Genomic DNA, 18,504 nt, shown 5'->3' with positions numbered 1-18,504 from the left:
CTCAAACTGATCTGACTTCAGAGGTCCCTAGATTTAAAATCTTGTTAAAAATATGGGTGCTGAGTAATAGGGACAGTTCCTACACTTTGAGAAATTTCCATATTTAGGTCTCAAATTAAGAAAGACTTAATAGGGATTTCCCTGGTGATCCAGTGGCCAAGACTCTGCACTCCCAATGCAGGGGCCTGGGTTTGTTCCCTGGTCAGGGAATCCCAAGATCCCTCATGCCACAACCTAAGAGTTCTCATGCCTCAAGGATCAAAGATCCTTGCCAGAACTAAGACCCAGTGTAGCCAATTTTTTTTTTTTTTTTTTTTAAGACTTAACAGTAAGAATTACAAGGCCTGAGATACCAGCAACATCAGGCTAAAAGAGCTACTTTATTAAGATGCATAGTGTCCCCTCACAGCATCCAATGTAATAGAATGAGAATGCAGAATCTGAAGTCTATGTGGTAATTCTGGCCACTTAATAATGATTTTAGGTAAGTTACTTATCTTTGCACCTCAGTTTCCTCATTTGTACCCATCTCATTGGGCTGTTGTGAAAATTAAATGGGTTAATACATGAAAAGTGCTTAAACCAAGTATTTGGTGTAAAGTGAGAGTTGGATAGAAGCCATCATTACTAACCACCTGGGGAAACTTCAGCTGGATTTGGTGTCCAGGCATCCAACTGGAAAGGCCTGCTTGGGAGTGTCTTGTCAATATAATTTGCATAACGGTTGAGGTCTTGCTGACGTCAAGGTCTCCTTGCAGCTCCAGGTCAGATATAGTCCTGGAAGTAGTTCCTGTCACACAACAGTCCCACAGTCACCCCACCAACCTTGCTTCCTACCCAACTCCCAAAGCACCAGGAAGTGAAACAAAGCCCCGTGCTTCCAACTCACCCTTGTCCCTCTCATCCCATCCCCCAGGGTTCCACTTCCTCCTCCTCCTCCTTTTCACCTTCCATCTCCTATCCTAAATGGCTCCCAGAATGGGAACTAGAGGTGGGAAAAGCATGGGAGACATTATACAAAAGTGAAGTGAGCTCCCCTACCCCACCCCCAATTTCCTTATTTCATGCATATCCACCTTTCTCAGAAGGCAAGCCATTTCTCACTCAAACTGAGATAACATCTCTGAGGCTGGAAATGTTTTATCCCAAGGGTGGATTTACCACAGAGTCACATTTGAATCAGAAATTTCACTGGGCAGTTTTGAATAGTCCTAAGGGAATGGAGACCTCTGTCGAGAGTAAGTTTCTCAGAGAAAAAGGGTCAACCTCTCGGAAAGGCTTTGGGAGCCAACTGTGTGGTCATCCATGGCCTCATTCTGACGTCCAGATTGTCCTGGGACCCTGCACTGGGGTGGGGACAGTCCCAGATTTGGGCCACCCTCCACTCCCACGCCCAACCTCACAGTCTCAGCTGTTTCACTGAATGTTGCATCAGGGATGGTGATGAAATCAGTATCAGTGGATTTTACCCATGGATGCAACAGGCTGAAGGACCAGCCAGGGTCGCTGACACAGTGCACCTTCAACTAGCCAGAACCCTGGACTTTCTAGCCATGGCGAAGGGCTTGGTGATAGGATATCTCCAGTTGGATTTCTAGACCTCACTTACACACTGATGTCCCCTACCCCCAAATCACCTGAACCCCACAGAGCCCAAGAAACTTGGGCCACTAAGGTTGAGGAATCAGATGGTTCTTAGCAACAGCTCTCTCCTCCCAACAGCGCCCCCCGCAGCCTCCAGAGTGAGGCCTGAAGTGAGGGCGCAGTAGTACCTTATACTGAACAGATGTGGCTTCCCAGTTCACAAAATGCCTTCATGTCCATTCTCTCCTAGTGAAAACAACACTTCTCAACAGAGAAAAAGCAGCCCTCTTATTCTTGGATTGAGGGCATCAGGTGGGAACCCAGCTTCATTCCAAATTGAGCTTGCCATCCTATTGGGAGATAACTGAATGCCTCTGTTTTGGTTTTTACTCAGGCAGGAGGTGAGGAAATTAGGTTTGAAGGGAGGGCTAATCTAGTTTAGAGGCACAAAAAGATGAGGAGAAGGTTAAACAGGAAGGAAGTTGAGACTAGATTCATTTAAATATTTGCTGTTCCCACCCCTCCCCCTGTCTTCGGCCACTTTGATTCCTGGAGAGCGTTACACAGAAGTCTCATCCCAGGCCTCCGGCCACAGCCACCACACGACTCATCTCCCCTGGGACTGAGGCTACTTACCTGGGCTCCCCACGGAGGGGGATGATGCAGGAGGGGAATCCCACCTGCTGTGAGTCACCTGCTAGTTTAAAGGGCGGGTCTCACAATGCAGGGACCTTAAAAAGAGACTCAGAGAACAAGGGGAGAAAATCCACAGGAAGCAGCTCAGAAGCACGGTGAGCACAGAACAGACAGAATCGGATTCAGAGCAAGGGGAAGTGGACAGAGGTCCCACAGGACTGCACGGCACGCAGCCAGCCGGACTGGAGAGGCAGGCCACGAGATGCTGGGGGACGGAGCCGTGCTGTTGCTGCTGCTGCTGCTGCCCTGGACAGCTCAGGGCCGGGCTGTGTCAGAGGCCGGCGGCCCCGCTTGGGCTCGGGGCCAACAGCTCTCACAGCAACTCTGCATGCTGGCCTGGAGCGCACACCCACCAATGGGACATGTGGTGAGTGGCAGCCCCCAGAGCCTGTCTGAGCTCTCCAGGGCTGTGGTGGGCGACGCTGTGGCCTGGGGTGGACGCTGGAGGGCTGAAAGCCATCGGCAATAAGAGAGAACCGTGGTTGAGAGAACCCTTGGAGAAGGGATCCAGCGAGAGTGAGGACCCAAAGGTCCAGGTAGGATTTGAGAGTACTTATTTCTCTACTCTTCCCACCCCTCCCCCATTTCAGGATCTACCAAGAGAAGAAGGAGGCGATGAGACTACAGATGATGTCCCCCGTATCCAGTGTGAGGATGGCTGTGATCCACAAGGACTCAGGGACAACAGTCAGGTACAAAGACGAGGCTGGGCCCCCAGGAAAAGGGGACTGGAGACAGAGCTGGACACCATGGTGAATGAGTAAAGTTGTATCTGTCCTTGTCCATTCAGCCTGCTGTAGCAATAAACCATAGACTCAGTAGTTTATAAACAACAATTTATTTCTCACAGCTCCGGAGGCTGGAAGTCTGAGGTCAAGGTGCCGGTGTGGTTAAGTGAGGGCCCTCTTCCAGATCAGACTTCTTGTCTCCTCACATTGTGGGAAGGAGTAGGGAGTTCTGTGGGTCTCTTTTATAAGAGCAATAATTCCACTCATGAGGGCTGCATCCTCATGACCTAGTAACTTCCCAAAAGTACCATTTCCTACCACCACACTGGGGGTCAGGATTTCAACATATGAGTTTCACAGGGACGCAAACATTCAGATCACAGCCATGTCTTAAGAATGGTAAATATCAGGTGAGTCTTTGGTGGAGTATTTAGAAGGGATCTGTTTTGTTTCTTTCATTTTGATTTTGGCTGAGCTGTGCTGTGCCCAGCCAGGGATCAAACCCATGGCCCCTGCAGCAGAAGCGTGGCATCTTAACCACTGGACCGCCTGGGAAGTCCCCGTATCCGTTTTCTTTCACGGCTTTCTTTCCCTCCCAGTCCTGCTTGCAAAGGATTCATCAAGGCCTGGTTTTTTACGAGAAGCTGCTGGGTTCAGATATTTTCACAGGAGAGCCTTCTCTACTCCCAGATGGTCCTGTGGACCAGCTTCACGCCTCCGTACTGGGCCTCAGGGAACTCTTGCAGGTATGAACTAGGGGCCTGGAGGAGAGGGGCTTGCAGGTGTCAGAGACGGGGCCTGTGGTAGGGGTGGGGTGACAACTTATAGAGTCCTCTCTGATGGTGTCCTATGTCCTTTCAGCCCGAGGGTCACCACTGGGAAACTGAGCAGACGCCAAGCCCTACTCCCAGCCAGCCATGGCAGCGCCTCCTTCTCCGTCTCAAGATCCTTCAGAGACTCCAGGCCTTTGTGGCTGTAGCTGCCCGGGTCTTTGCCCATGGAGCAGCAACTCTGAGCCCCTAAAGCCAGAAGCTCAAGGATGGCACCCAGACCTCCATGGCTCAGTAACGCTAAGATCAGTCTATCAACCTGGACACCTGTGAGCCAACAAGTTCATCAGTCCGTTAATTTTAATGAGACTTATTCTGTTGAAAAATTACCAAAACTGACTGACTTATGATGTTGACCTAGGAGAGGCTGAATATTTATTACATGGGAAGGGAATTTTGGGATTATTTATAGTGGCAGGAGCTTGGGGATGAGGATTATTTATTATATTTATACTGAATTATGTACTTTTTTCAATAAAGACTTATTTATGTGGATCTCTAAGTCTAGGCTTGTCAGTAAAAAGAAACAGAATGGAAAAATAGGGCCAAAGCACTAAAAAATGCATCCTTCTGCTCTGCAGGGCTACGGTGGAAAGGGGTCTTACCTCATGACCCCATGGTATATAGAGTAACTGGGATCTTTTTGGCCATAATCCCTGCTAAGGCTGAGCAAGCTGAATGAGGTTACAAGGGACTGCAATTGGGAAGTATGGCTCCTAAGCTTGGCCCTCTCTTGCTCCTTGGCCCAGGGCTTCCTTCCCTGCTTTCTTGGCCAAAAGTGTATTTGGTCAATGACAGGAGTCCCCAGGCACTGCGGGATCGGAAGTCAGAGCTGCTTTAAGCAGAAAGGGCATTCCAGAAAGATGAGTTAGTCTTATCAGTCACTAAGATGTTGAAAGCCTTCTATACTGGAAAGAAGCCACTGCCCTGAGCCTTACAGGTGCCTCCTAACTGTCCTGGCCTGCCCTTGAAGGCCTGTACCTCCCGGCACAAAGGCAGCCTGCAGGCTCCTAGTCGGAGCCATGGGTAACATCTCTTCTGATGCATTGCTGCCTCTGCCTTGCCCATATTATGCTTCTCCCTCACATTCCCCCAGGGTTAACCCAGTTTAGAAGGGGCACATGCCTCATGTCCCATCCTTGGAGAGCAACATCCTGATGTGAGGAGGAGGAGGGGCAAACGCACAGAAAGGTCTGAGGAAGTGCAGCTCCTAGTAGTCAGAAGGGCTCAGGGGCCCGTCTGCATAGAAGTGGCTGGGGCTGAAGACGTCAGCTTCATCCGTGGTGTTCTGGCAAGGCAACAGTGGATCCCCGTTGGGCATGATTTCTTCAATCCTCATGCTGTTCCTAAAGACTAGATCGTCCAGAGAAAGAAGTCAGGCCCTGATCTCAGACTAGGAGTTCCCGAACCAGCAGGGAGAGTGAGGGAAGATGGCAGCAGCGGCCCAGAGAGGGCCTGAGGGGGGCCTTAGGTGGGGTTGGGGAGGCATGTGTATTTCCTAATGAAATGAATCGCAGGGAAATTGGCCTTTCTCCAATGAGGAGCTTAGAACACAGGCTTTTTCTGTGGCGAGTGAGGGAGGGGAGCTGGGGAAGGCAACATGTCCTCTCCTCCCTGCTTGCACACCATCACTTACTTTCCATGTCCTCGGTGTTCAAGTGTCTCAGATCATAAGGCAAATCCGGTTCCGGCATGGTCTGCAGATCGAGCTCTGGGACAGGCTCCAGCTGCAGTTCTGGCCCCAGGTGTGGTTCTAGGACTCCCTGTGACATCTGGTCTAGAATGGGCTCCAGCGTGGGCCCCAGCACGGGCTCCATGCTCAGATCCAATCCTGCCTCCAGCAGCGGCTCTAAGTCCAGGCCTGGCGCGTGCTCAGGCTCTGAGGCAAGCCCCAGGTCCAGCTCGAATGACTCCAGGTCTGGCTCCAACCTGAGCTCCGGCAGTTGCTGCAGTTCATCCACCTGTCTGGATACCCGATACAGACGGAAGAGCAGGGCTCAGTTGTTTAGGTGAAGTGGGGAATGGCAGAGAAAGCAGAGGCTATCTTTCTAGTCTAAAAAGGCATTAGAGCAGAGGGCTTAAGACCACAGGCTCTGGGATTAGGCTTCCAGAGTTTAAATCTTATCATTTACTAGTTGGGGGACCTCAGGCAAAGTGACCCAACCTCTCTGAGCCTAAACAACCATACTTCGGAATACTTGAGAGCCAGTAGGGTGGTTCAAATCAGGGCTCTGGAATTTGAGAGACTTGGACTACTGATCAGCCATGTACCCACGGCATGACACTTCATCACATTAAACCTCAGGTTCCTCAGCTGGAAACAGTAATAACGGTATTTTCTGCCCCACAGGACTGTTATGAAGTTAGTAAATAAGAAAATGAACACAAAGCTTTTAGCCCAGTGCCTGACACATAATGAGCTTTCATTAACTGTGGCTATTACCATTTCTGGCTTGGCTGGGTTCTCGTAAGGATTAAATGAAAAAAAGAATGTTCTAAAAGAATCTAGTACCATGCTTTGCATCAAGTGGATGTCCATTAACGTTAGTGATGATGACGATTATTATCAGGGAACCCCTATGGAGACAGCAGGAAGAGAGAGACTGAAAGAGCAGGAAAAAAGCCCCAGAGGGCTGGGAGCCTGGGTCAGTAGGAGAGAAGGCTGAGGAGACCCGAACTGGGACAGTCTGGGTCACTGTATTAGCCAAGAAGGGTTAAGGAAGGTCGGCAAAGAGTTTATATCTCACCTGTTAGAGACAAAAATGAGCTTGTGTTTCAGGTATTTCTTCCGTTCCTCGGGATTAACTATGGGGGACAGACGGGAAGCAGGGGAGGTCAGTGGATTGGACACAGCGCCCCGGGGCCCCCTGTGCAGGTGGTCCTGACCGCCGTGTCTGCCTGCTGACTAGCGTCCCACAGACAGACCCCTTCCCTCCTCTGGATGTTGGCTTTCCCACGATGCCACGGGAGAAATGTGCTAACGGGTGCCTGTGGACCCCTGCACTCTGCAAGGGAAACGCGTCAGTGGCTCTCACTTTTCTCCTGGGAGTAGCACCCAAAAGCCTCATCCCGGGGGATCCGCGGGTAGAGGAAGCGCAGTGGGTTCTCAGGTATGTTCTCCTCCGTCAGCATCTGGTACTGGCTGATGATCTTGGTCAGCGGCAGTGACTGCAGCACCTCCTTGGTGAAGGGCTGCACCGAGTTGATGAGCACCTCGTCTGGAGAGCGGACGGGGGGACAGGCAGGCCTGAGCGGAGAGGCTGGGCCACCCCAAACCTGCCAAGGGAGCTGGGACAGAGCCGGGGAGCCAAGGGCAGGAGAGGGGAGGAAAGGAGAGGCTGGGGGGGCGGCGGGGCTGCTGACCGTCATCTTGGTGTTCCACCCAGGAGCAGGTAATGCCCCCCTCCAACGTCTCGCTGAAGCGCAGCAGGAAGGTGCCGGAGACAGTCTTCTTCAGCAGCCGGCGCACCTGGTTCCGGCTCACGAAGCCCATGATGCGTCTGCAGCGCGGAGAGCAGCTGTGAGGCCCTGCTGCTTCCGGCTCCCCGTGCAGACGGACAGAGTGCCAGGGCTGGGCCCCAGCTCGGCCAACCTGTTACAGACGGCTCTGTGCTGGCCAGGTCATTTCACTGGACTGACAGTCTCCACCCCCCAGGGCTGAAGGAGGTGTGACGCTTCAGTGAGAGCACTCGGGTGAACAGCCCCCTGTGAAAGGCACAGCGCTGCCCGAGCGGGCCGGCAGTGCGGCAGGCGGTGCTCAGGGGTGGGGTCAGACCGCCCCCCGGGCTCACTCCCTTAACCCCACGTCCTCACTTGAGGCTGGCAACACCCACCACGCAACAGGGCTGGAAGGGTGACATGAGCGAACTCATCAAGGGCACCTAGCCGGCTCTGGAACGCTCCTGGCAAATGCAGGCCAGGAGACTGCCCCCGCGCACGTGCGGGGGTGTGACCCTGCACTGGGTTCGCACTCCCCCTCTCCCTGCCACACGGGGGCGCACACAGTCCTCGCTCCAGCCCGGGAAGGCAGCGGGGCCGGAGGCAGACTGACCAAGGCCTTACCCATCCTTCCAGAGATCCTTCAGGTGGTCATGTATCAGGTCCAGAATCTTGTCGAGCCACGTCCAGAACGGTAGCTTGCCAGGGGGACTCTCTCGCTGGAGGAGGGACAGCAAGGCACGAAGGGGTGCAGAGCTGCCCCAGGGGTAGAGGGGGAGGGCTGGGGGAAGGGCCAGTAACTGCACGGCCGGGACCCAGCTGCAAGGGATGCGGGGAATTACCTTAATGAAGTCGACCCAGGGCAACGACGCATCCTCAGTCCTGGAGTTCTGCCCTGTGGAAGGACAGTTCAAGATGATGGAAGGAGGCAAGGCCAAAGGTCCTGGGGCAGAAAGGATGGAGGGCTGGGCAGACAGAGGCTAGGGAAAGGCTGAGAGAAAAGAAGTGTCGGTACCAAACAGCTTGTCCCTCAGCATGCCCAGCTGGTCTGAGTCCAGGCCTCGCTTAACATAGGAGGAGAACTGCCAACTGAGAGCAGGGCCCAGCAAGCTCCACGGGGCCTTCGGGGGGTTGGAGAAGAACTGCTGGTCCTGCAGAGGCGGGAGGGGACAGGGTGGCTCAGAAGCAGTGCCCTCACACCAAGCACACGCCCCTCCCGCCTCTCCTCCCTGGCGGGCCCCACCTCCTACCTCGGGGTTTGAGCTGAGCAGATTGAACCAGAGAACCGAGGCCCAGGCAATTGAGAGCTGGTTCATGTTAGAAATAATCACCACAGGGAGGGTGTCCGTCTGAGGAGGGGACAGAAATCACCAACGAGGGATGTGAGGTTTCCAACTGCAGATGCTTGCTAAGGGCCTGACCACAGCCTACCCTGAAGGGTTTCTGCTTAGCCCCTCCTTATGTCTCCCCACAAAGGCACTTCATTTTCACTCACTGTCAGCTCCTGCTTCAGACCCTGGTAGGTGTATCTGACTGTGAAGCTAATGATGTGCAATTCCTCTGTAACGGACAGCGGCCCCTGGGACAACACAAGGCGCGGTGATCAGAGTGCCCCTAGCAACTTCCTCCTGCCCCCAACCCTCTGTCCAGGCCTCACCTTATTGTTGCCTTTTCCTGAACCCCCTGAACGCTGCTCCACCAGAGTCTGTGAACGGAAGACAGGGAGAAAGAATGCCAGAGAAGAGACCCCAGGGACCCTGGAACCCCGGTTTTGCCCTCAGGACTTCCCAGGGCCTGGGAACTTCCCCCAGCCTGTTCCACTGCACGACAAGCTTAAAACAGCATCCCTCTGGCACTTCCCTGATGGTCCAGTGGTTGAAAATCTGCCTTCCGATCGACATGCGCTCGATACCTGGTCTGGGAACTAAGATCCCACATGCCACAGGGCAACTACGCCCACGTACCACAACTAGAGATCCTGTGTCACACAAAGGTGCCATGTGCTGCAACTAAGATCCAATCAAGCCAAATAAACAAAAATAAATATTAAAAAAAAAAAAAAAAAGCATTCCTTCTTAACCACCTTACCAGGTAGCCGAAGTCCCAAATTAAGCCCTGAGTCTGGCCTTTCTCGGGGGTCAAAGTTTTCTGGTTTGAGGTCAGAAGGTTGAACTTCCGGAAGCTGTTCCAAGGAAAAAGAAGATACATGGAGGTCAGGAGCAGAGTCTGGTAGGGAAATAACAAAAGTTTCACTTCATTTCAGACCTCCCCCCTCCTTTCTCTGTCTATGCACCACACAAATCAACCTCCTCCCGGTCTGTGTCCCCAGCAGGCCCACAGTCACACGTGACTGTGTAGCTCATGCAGTGCACAGAGTCTGCAGCATCCTTGTTAGGTACCTACCCTTGTGATTTGGGAGGATTCCTAAAAAGAAAAAAAAAATCATTAGGAAGCAAAATAATGTAGAAATAAGGGATTCAGTCTTTGGGGTCAGACAGACCTAAGTTCAAATAGCTCACCAGTTATGTGGCTTGCACTAGAGACATAAATTCTCTGAAGTTACTTCTTCATTTGAATAGTGCATTGATAATATCTAACTCCTGGGGTTCCAGTGACAATTTTAAATTGAGTACTTGACAAGCTACATGTCACACAGTAAGGACTCAAAAGGGATGAACTATTTCTATGAGGTAGTAACGGAAGGGGAAAGAACACAGCCCAAGGGCCTGGTTGTGAACGGTAGCTGTCTCCTCCACTCCATCATCCCATGTCCTGGGCGCCTCCTGGTCCCACCCTTCACCTGCCCCAACTAACCTGTCAACGGAGACTTCCGCAGTCAGTGATTCATTGCCTTCCTGGAGTCTCACTAGCAGCCTGGAGGAGAGGGAGGTAGATGGGGGGAAGTGGTCAACCTCAATCTCCTGGACAGAACAGATGTTTAAAAAAGATAAGGGAAGAGATGAGAAGAGGTAAGTGGACTGAGGGGAAATGAGAGAAGAAACAGCTCAGAGTGAGAAGATCTGAGAAGCCAAAGAGCAGACAGTGTCAGGGCTGGAAAAAGGAAGCAGGAATGAGTTCTGAGATGCCAACCTTGTTCGGACGGTGAACTTGCTCCCTGTCTTGAGGATGAGGGGTCGATGAAGAGTTTGGGGCATGCAGGGCTGATTTTCTACTACAAAGGCTCTGGAGAGATGTGGAGAGAATACACAGAGGTCAGTATCTGTGAGAACGGCCCCCTGGTCCTTTCCCTCTGGCCCCGAGGGTCCCTGTCCCGGCCTCCAGACCTGTGGAGCAGGCGCTGCAGCAGCTCTGTGACCTGGGCCTCCCGCAGGTCCACGCCTTTGCTCAGAGGGTCCCCCTCGTAGGAGACCATGTGACTCAACTCCCTCAGCTCCTTCAGCAGCTGCCGCAGGTGGAACAACAGCTTCGCTCCATCTGTGAACCTGGGTGATGACACAACCCAAGGAAGAAAGAATCGCGAGTTTCCTGGAACCCCCAGACAGGCTCCAAAAGCTCCTCTTTAACTATGTGGAAAGTCATAAACTGATTGGGACAAAAAAAGAATCCAGGAAGTGTATGAAAGATTATTCAACACTGTCCACAATGCAGGGAATGAAAATAAAAGCCACTTTCATATATAAAACCAGTAAAAGATTCATTAACATAATAAAGCGAACACATGATGCTTGATCTCTACTTTTTTTAAAGTGCTTTACACATCTTCATGCATTTAATTCTTAAAACAACCCTGTGAGGTAGGTACCATTTTATCCCTATTTTATGGAGGATAAAGCTGAGGCACAGAGAGAGAGTGAAGTGACTTGCTCAAGGTCATAAAACGGGTAAGGAGTGAGGTTGTATGTGGCCCCAGGCAGTCTGGCTGTACAATTCATACTTTTTTTTTTTTTTAAATTCATACTTTTAACTTCTATATTTTACTGTTTTTATAATAAGAAATAATAGCAATAGACAATGTGGTAACAGGAAAACAATCGTCCACTACATAAAAGCAAACAGACTGGGATAACAGTTTGGAACTATTTTTTAAAAAGCCTTAAGAATGTACATATGTTTTACAGTATTCCATCTCTAACATACATCCTAAGGAAATAATCAAACAAATGGACAGACAGATGGTCACAGTTCATGGCTTTGTTGTCTGTAATAGAAAAATTAGAAACAGTTGGTATTGGGTATATGTGGTGGTAATTTAGTCGCTAAGTCATGTTCGACTCTTTGAGATCCCCAGGTATAAATTATGTTATAGTTACATTGTGGAATACTATGCAACCATTAAAAATAATGATAAAATAGGTGGAAAATTTTAATATGGAAAATATACAAAAATATTAAATTAAAAAATATAAGATAGCATACATATATGGTATAATCTGACTTCTGTTTAAAACAGATGTATATTTGTGTATATGCATAGGGAAAATCTGGAGAAATGTATTCAAAAGCATTAACAGTGGGTACCTCTGCATGATCAGATTATGCTGATGGATAATTTTTACTTCTTTTCCTCTTTTCAGTAGTCTGAAATTTTTTCAATTGGCATATATTTACAATCAGAAAAAGCAATAAAGCTCTTTGTAAATAAAAACAATGAAATAAAAGACCAACACAATAACAGCACCACCACCAAGGAGATATATCCTCCAACCTGGGAATATGACTTCCAATAACTTACAGAAATAAATTAGGGCTGTAAATAAAGATGTAACTATGAGGTTATTTCTGGAGGAGGAAAAGGCAACGCATTCCAGTATCCTTGCCTGGAAAATTCCACGAACAGAGGAGCCTAACAGGCTACTGTCGATGGGGTCACAAAGAGTTGGACACAACTCAGCACACATGCAAACACACAAGAGGTTATTTACTGCGGCACAAAAGTGACAAATCGAGAATTCCCTGGCAGTCCAGTGGTTAGCACTTCCACTGTAAAGGAGATGGGTTTGTCCTTGGTCACGGAACTAAGATCCCACAAGCCAGCACAGCATAGCCAAAAATAAAAAAGGCAAGAAACCACTCCCAGGCCATAGTTTGCCAATCCTGCAACTGTAATTTAAACACTTATCCTGTACCCTAACCCTACACACTGTTTTCAATTTACCTGAACAGTTGTGATGTATTTTTATTTATTTATTTGTTAACTTTCAGCTGTACCACATAGCATGCAGGACCTTAGTTCCCTGACCAGCAATCAAACTCATGCCCTCTGCAATGGAAGGGTGCAGTCTTACCACTGGACCGCCAGGGAAGTTCCCTGTGGTATATTTTTAATAAATTGCTGCTGCTGCTGCTAAATCGCTTCAGTTGTGTCCGACTCTGTGCGACCCCATAGACGGCAGCCCACCAGGCTCCCCCGTCCCTGAGATTCTCCAGGCAAGAACACTGGAGTGGGTTGCCATTCCCTTCTCCAATGCGTGAAAGTGAAAAGTTAAAGTGAAGCTACTCAGTCATGTCCGACTCTTAGCGACCCCATGGACTGCAGCCTACCAGGCTGCTCCGTCCATGGGATTTTCCAGGCAGGAGTACTGGAGTGGGGTGCCATTGCCTTCTCCGTTTAATAGATTAAATTATAATAAATTTTCTCATGAGAAAATATTTAAATAATAGGTATCTTTCAAATCAAATATATTGAAGGACACATTATTTTTTTACATCACAATAGATAATATAAGATAGTTTACTAGAAAACAATAGCAAGAAATTAAAAGCAACCCGAATATCCAAATGTAGGTGTTTATTAATTAAATTATATTACCCCCATAAAGGGAACTATGACCCATCTATTAAAAGTATCATGGGTAGGGACTTCCCTGCTGGTTAAGACTCCAGGCTTCCACTGCAAGGGGCATGGGTTTGATCCCTGCTTGGGGAATGAGGATCCCACATGCCGTGTGGTATGGCGAAAAAAACCATATCACAAGTAAATATTATATACTGCTAAGTTAAAAAAACAAACTCACAGGTTTCAAAGTAGTTTGAACTATACATTTCAATTTTTGTTTAACAATATTATAGTAGCTACAACTGGATATTAAGGTAACAGGTAATTTTCTTTTCCTTTTTTCGAGGCATTATATTCATTGCACTAAAAAAAGGTAAAAAGATATTTCTCTGGTATTAAAGAGGCAGGAAAAATTGGACTGTGGATCAATTCATTATCTTCCCCAAAGCAAAGACTGGGCTCTGGGCTTGCTGGGTGGTGAGAATGAAGAGCAGCATGTAGCCGCAGTCAGACAAGGGAGCTGAGACCATTCTGGGGAGTAGAGATTAAGGAGGGCAGTGTCTCTTGTCACAAAGAGGCCATTGTGTGTGTGCTCAGTCACTCGATCGTGTCTGACTGTGACCCCACGGGCTGCAGCCTGCCAGGCTCCTGTGTCCACGGGATTTCTCAGGCAAGAAAACTGGGGTGGATTGCCATGTCCTCCTCCAGGGGATCTTCCCGACCCAGGGACTGAATGCGGGTCTCCTGCATTGCAGGTGGGTTCCTTACCACTAAGCCACCTGAGAAGCTCATTCAGGGCCTTATAATCTACGAAGCACAGGCGGCAGTTACAGGTGAGCGAGCGTGAGGTGGGGGAGCTGCCTCTCACCACTTTTCCAGCTGTTCCAACCCTCCGACAGGGGGCGCTCCAATGCAGGCTTTCTGCTGCTGGACTTTCCACTCCTCCAACTTGGGCAGCAATAGCTCAATTAAGGTAGTTAACTGGCCTAGCAGTGCTTTGGAGACATCCAGCACCTCCTATGGTAGACATAAAGTAAGTACTGAGAGCCTCTCACCATTACCCTCCACCATCCAACGAGGTGTGAAGAGACAAAGGAACCAAGGCCAGGAAGCCAGGGCTCCTGATGCCTCATTTTCCCCAGTTCCCTGCTGCCCACTCCTTCTGTCCTCTGACTCCCACCTTTCTCTGTCTGTCCAGTTCATTGAGTGTTTCCTGAAGAATGTCCATCCGTCTGGTCTGACGGGGGTCCAAAGAAGGTGTCTTCACTGGATGGCAGGAGAGGGCGGGAGACAAGTGCTCAGACCTAGGGCTCCTCCCCCTCTCCTCCCTGACCCATTCCTCAACTAGAGGCAGGAGAGGGGAGTTTCAAAGGGAGAAGAAGGGGAACCAGGAGAAGCACAGGCACCTCTGGGCCCTCAGGCAAACTGCATCACCTTGCTAGAACCAGAAGCCCACTCCATCGGCCAAGGCAGTTTCCCAAACACCTCCTCCAACCTTCACCAGCTATCCCTCGGTTTACATCACTACCCTGACCTCTATGACATACCCTGTCACTTCCAGCGTTGCAGGGCAGCAGGACTATAACCAGCAAGACGCAGCCACAAGTGATCGCCACTTACCGGGACTTTTCCCTTCTGCTCTACTCTACCCACCCCGTCCCGGTAGGCACCCCACCCCCCAAAGTGCTGTCTACCTGATTTCTCGATATTATATCGGAAACAGAAGACATCCTGCTGGTCTTTCAGTTGGCTGATGGATTTCACCAGCTTCTGCAGAAGAGATGAGACCCCAGTGAGGCTGCCTTGGTGAGAGGAGGCAGGTTGAATCCTGCCCACCCTGGCTCTTGCCGCATCTACCAACCTCCTTCATAGCTTGTAATTTCAGGATCCGGGAATCAAGTTCATGCTGCTGGCTCTCCCCAGGTGCTTCAGGGGCTGGCTCTCGTTGCTCCTGAAATAAAAGGCTATGAGCATTTTTCAACTCTGACCTGTCACCCCTAAAATCCAGACCTGAAATTAAACTACAGGATGTGGACAGATCTTGTTCTGAGGCAAATTTCCTGAGTCTTTTGCATGGTCCCTCTCTACTGCAGGAGCTTTTCAACACACTACCAAATTGTTCTCACCAGCTGAGCCCTCTGAGCCCAGGTCAGAATTCTTTTTTCTTCCAGAAGGAGGTTAAAGATCATCTCAGCCAACTGGGTAGAGCCAGTGGGAAGGGCCTGCAGTAGGAAAAGAGGAAGAAGTGATAGAACTCAACTGCCATCAATGAACTACCACCTCAGACCCTCCCCACTGGTGACCTTGGTATTCTCCCCTTCTTCAGGATCCCAAGCCCTACCCGTTTTCACCACTGGTTCCTCAAACCCTAGCCTCTTTAATAGGATCATCTAGACTCTGCCCTTCTCTCTTCCAGGGATCCCCTAAACCGAGACTCTGTCCTTTTCCCCCCAAATCTTCTCCTGTCCATTTGAACCTCCAGGTCTTGTTCCACGTTCCATATCCAGAAAGTCCTCCTCTTCACTCAGCTCCCATTCCTACTGTGTTATCCCCCGCTCCTCTGAGTACCTGAATGTCCCGATAGAATTTTCGCAAGTTGTGCTGTAGCAAAAAATACTCAGGGTCTTGGCTGCATCGGCCACACTCAGAGTTGAGTTGGTCCAAGAAGTGGAAGAATAGCATATTAGCCATGGCAGCATCGTTTCCCAGTGCGGCTTCCTGCCTGGGGACCAGGAAGAACAAGGATGAGTGTGTCTGCAGGACTGGTACTATTGTGAGGCCTTTCAACCCCTTCCAGGTGTCTCCAGGATCCTGGGGGCTCAGGAGAAAGAAATCACTCTCTTCATCCCCCCCGATTCCCAGAAGGCCTCACCAGTTCTGATCTTCAATCCAGACAGCCAAGTGCTGTCGAACGTCCATCGGCAGGAGGCTGTTTGAGTAGAGCTCATGCAGCTGGTCCTGAAATGGGCTGTCAAGGTTCTGGAGCATCTCCCACTGCGCCATCTGGGGTCTGAGCCTGAAGGATGCAGGTTCCCAATTGGAAACTTTGCTGGACTAAGTCATCCACAGTCTCATGATTATTTATTATTACAAATTTAAAAATTAAACCATACCAGCAAGAAAAAAATTAAAGTCTAGATTGATCCCACTTCCAATCTTGGTCCCTTTTCCTTCTCTCCAGAAGTAACCAGTATTACCAGTTTGGTGCATATTTTTCCATGGAGTATTATTTAAGAGCTCCAATGTGTAGGCCTTTTTTGTTTCAGTGGTAATTTTCAAATACACAACAAAGTTGAGTGAGTAGTACAAGGATCATCCATGTACCCGTCACCCAACTTCAACAATCAGTAATGGTATTTCCAAAATCTTTATTTCATTTATCTCCCCAGTGAACTTATACATGCATTTGCTTGGTTTTGTACACACTTATGCTAGACCATTTAAAAGTCAGTCTTGAGTTTTTATTTCAGCATTATCCCTGCTGGCCCCAAACCTTTTATCAGAGGCTGAAACCTCCGTGGAGATAAACTGCTCTCCCAGTTGGAAGGAGGAGCTCCACTCTTTACCAGATGCTTAAGATGCCTAAACACTGTGGAAGGGGTCACTCAATCCCTAGGACTATGACACTTTTATGACCTCTGTCAATTTCTAATTCTTCATGTGGATTATCAACTTTGTGAGATAATCAACACACAAATTTCAATTGAGTGAAACCAATTTCACTCAAAACTGGTTTTTGCCGGTCACCAAACAGGCTGGGTGAAGAACTGTTCTCCTTACCTCTCCCTGCCCACTGCCATCTGTCTGTTTAGAAAATCTAAACTTCTTGCAGCTTAAGCCTAACAGAAAAGAATAAACACCTCTTCTGTGGGCTAAGAAAAGGTCACATGATTTAATTACAATCAAATGCTTAGGGTGGGAAAAATTCTTTTCCACCAGTAATCATTTCTTCCTCTGGAAGTAGGAACAGGGGAAGAAAAGAATTGGGCAGGGACTCTGCCATTTTAACCCTTTTAATAGAGCTTGACTTTTTAACCTCTGTATTTGCATTGCTTTAAAAAAAAAAAACAAACGACCAGGCCTCAGTTCCTAAGGAATTAATCAGCTTGTATTAATAAAGCAAAGCAGCAAGTAAACCCTGAGGTTTAAATATGAAAAATAAAAACAAAAAACCTGGCCTTCTTAAATAGATTGCAAAACACGGAGGTTAAGGGCTAAAAACTCTTCTTTCTCCAGTTACCTATTACTCGTTCAGGTGCACATTTTGTTCTCCACAAGCTTTTCTGAATTGAACTGTAATTTTTTTCTTTTGCTGAGGATCAGAAATAACACAGACCAACCTGAAGAGTGGGATGGGGTGGGAGGTGGGAGGAGGTTGGCGAGGGAGGGGACACATATATACCAATGGCTGATTCACGCAGATACATGGCAGAAACCAACACAATACTGTAAAGCAATTACCCCCCAATAAACCACACACACACAGACCAAAAAAAGTGTTGGCCAAGACGCTGAACCAAGGCAACAACGCCAGGTTTCGGGTCTTGGAAGCAGGGGTGTTTCTGGAATGGGGCATTACGACTGGACCCCTAGGTTGGACAGGAGGGGCAGCAAGCGACAGCTCCCATCTCTACCTGGAAGCAGAGTCTGACCCCTCCGGGTGTACCCGCCCGGGCCTCCCTTCCATCTGAGGAGGAAACTCGCGCCCCCACCTACGCCCCCGCGCCCTCAAGGCCAGTACCTGGCCGGGGTCTCAGGCCCAGGTCCCTGCAGCAGCTCCGGCCCAGGCTTCCGGTCGCCAGAAACGTTCCGGCACCAGGGCCTCCAGACACGCCCTCGGCTTCTGCCGGCGTCTCGGACCCGCCCCCTTTCCGCAGGCTTGAGAAAGGGGCAGAATCTCAGAGCCCTTCACGTCCGGACGGGCACCTCGGCACCGGCTGCCAATCAGCCAAACGCTTCCCCAGGCCGTGAGCTCATTGGCGCCACCACAGCGCCGCCCCCCCGAGGGGCGGGGCAGGAGGAGCCGAAGCCACACCCCCAGCGGCCGCAAACGGTGGGCGGGCTCAAGTAAGCCCCGCCCCGTGCGTGCGGAGGGAGGAGCCCGGTAAGCAGAGTTGCTCAGGACTGAAACAGCTGATTTCCGAGAATCAGAACCCAATCGGCGGAACCGAGACTAGTTCAAGATCTTGGAGGCGTTGATCTAAGAAGCGGGCGGAATTGCGACACTTTGGGACGGGAAGGGGAGGGCTCAAGTAACAACAACAACAATGACAAAAGCTGCTTTATTGTTGGTAAGGTGCTAAGCATTAGTACAGCGTATCGTTTCTAATTTCCACGAAACCTATTGAGATGCAAATCATTACCCTCACTTTAGAAATTTTAAAAAACTGAGTTTGGAGAAATAAGTTACTAGTCAATGGTCACTGAAGCTCTGACAAGTGGAGCCTGGATTCAAAGCCAAATCCTCTGATTCCAAACCACAAACTTTAAA

General features: G+C 49.6%; 2 protein-coding genes across 2 annotated transcripts; one reads left to right on the top strand and one right to left on the bottom strand.

Moving 5' to 3' along the window:
- Positions 1-2,140: 2,140 nt before the first annotated feature.
- On the top strand, positions 2,141-4,333 carry IL23A (interleukin 23 subunit alpha). Its single transcript, XM_061132130.1, has 4 exons — positions 2,141-2,647; positions 2,871-2,972; positions 3,608-3,754; positions 3,870-4,333. The coding sequence occupies exons 1-4, from the start codon at positions 2,483-2,485 to the stop codon at positions 4,029-4,031; spliced, it is 576 nt and encodes a 191-aa protein (XP_060988113.1). The 5' UTR covers positions 2,141-2,482; the 3' UTR covers positions 4,032-4,333.
- On the bottom strand, positions 4,120-17,907 carry STAT2 (signal transducer and activator of transcription 2). Its single transcript, XM_061132109.1, has 24 exons — positions 17,755-17,907; positions 15,886-16,029; positions 15,582-15,735; positions 15,140-15,235; positions 14,875-14,964; positions 14,708-14,783; positions 14,194-14,279; positions 13,882-14,030; positions 10,561-10,719; positions 10,367-10,459; positions 10,091-10,150; positions 9,680-9,700; positions 9,365-9,458; positions 8,934-8,981; positions 8,772-8,855; positions 8,527-8,625; positions 8,292-8,427; positions 8,119-8,171; positions 7,901-7,995; positions 7,202-7,338; positions 6,874-7,056; positions 6,586-6,643; positions 5,475-5,803; positions 4,120-5,191 (listed from the first exon to the last, which is right to left on the bottom strand). Exons 2-24 carry the CDS (start codon positions 16,014-16,016, stop codon positions 5,049-5,051), a joined length of 2,574 nt encoding a protein of 857 aa, XP_060988092.1. The 5' UTR covers positions 16,017-16,029; positions 17,755-17,907; the 3' UTR covers positions 4,120-5,048.
- Between the last annotated feature and the right edge of the window lie 597 nt (positions 17,908-18,504).

The sequence above is a fragment of the Dama dama genome, chromosome 3 (genome assembly GCF_033118175.1).
Source record: "Dama dama isolate Ldn47 chromosome 3, ASM3311817v1, whole genome shotgun sequence".
Classification (NCBI taxonomy): domain Eukaryota; kingdom Metazoa; phylum Chordata; class Mammalia; order Artiodactyla; family Cervidae; genus Dama; species Dama dama.
The sequence above is the reverse complement of the archived record's forward strand: the minus strand, read 5'-3'. Positions and strand labels throughout refer to the sequence as shown.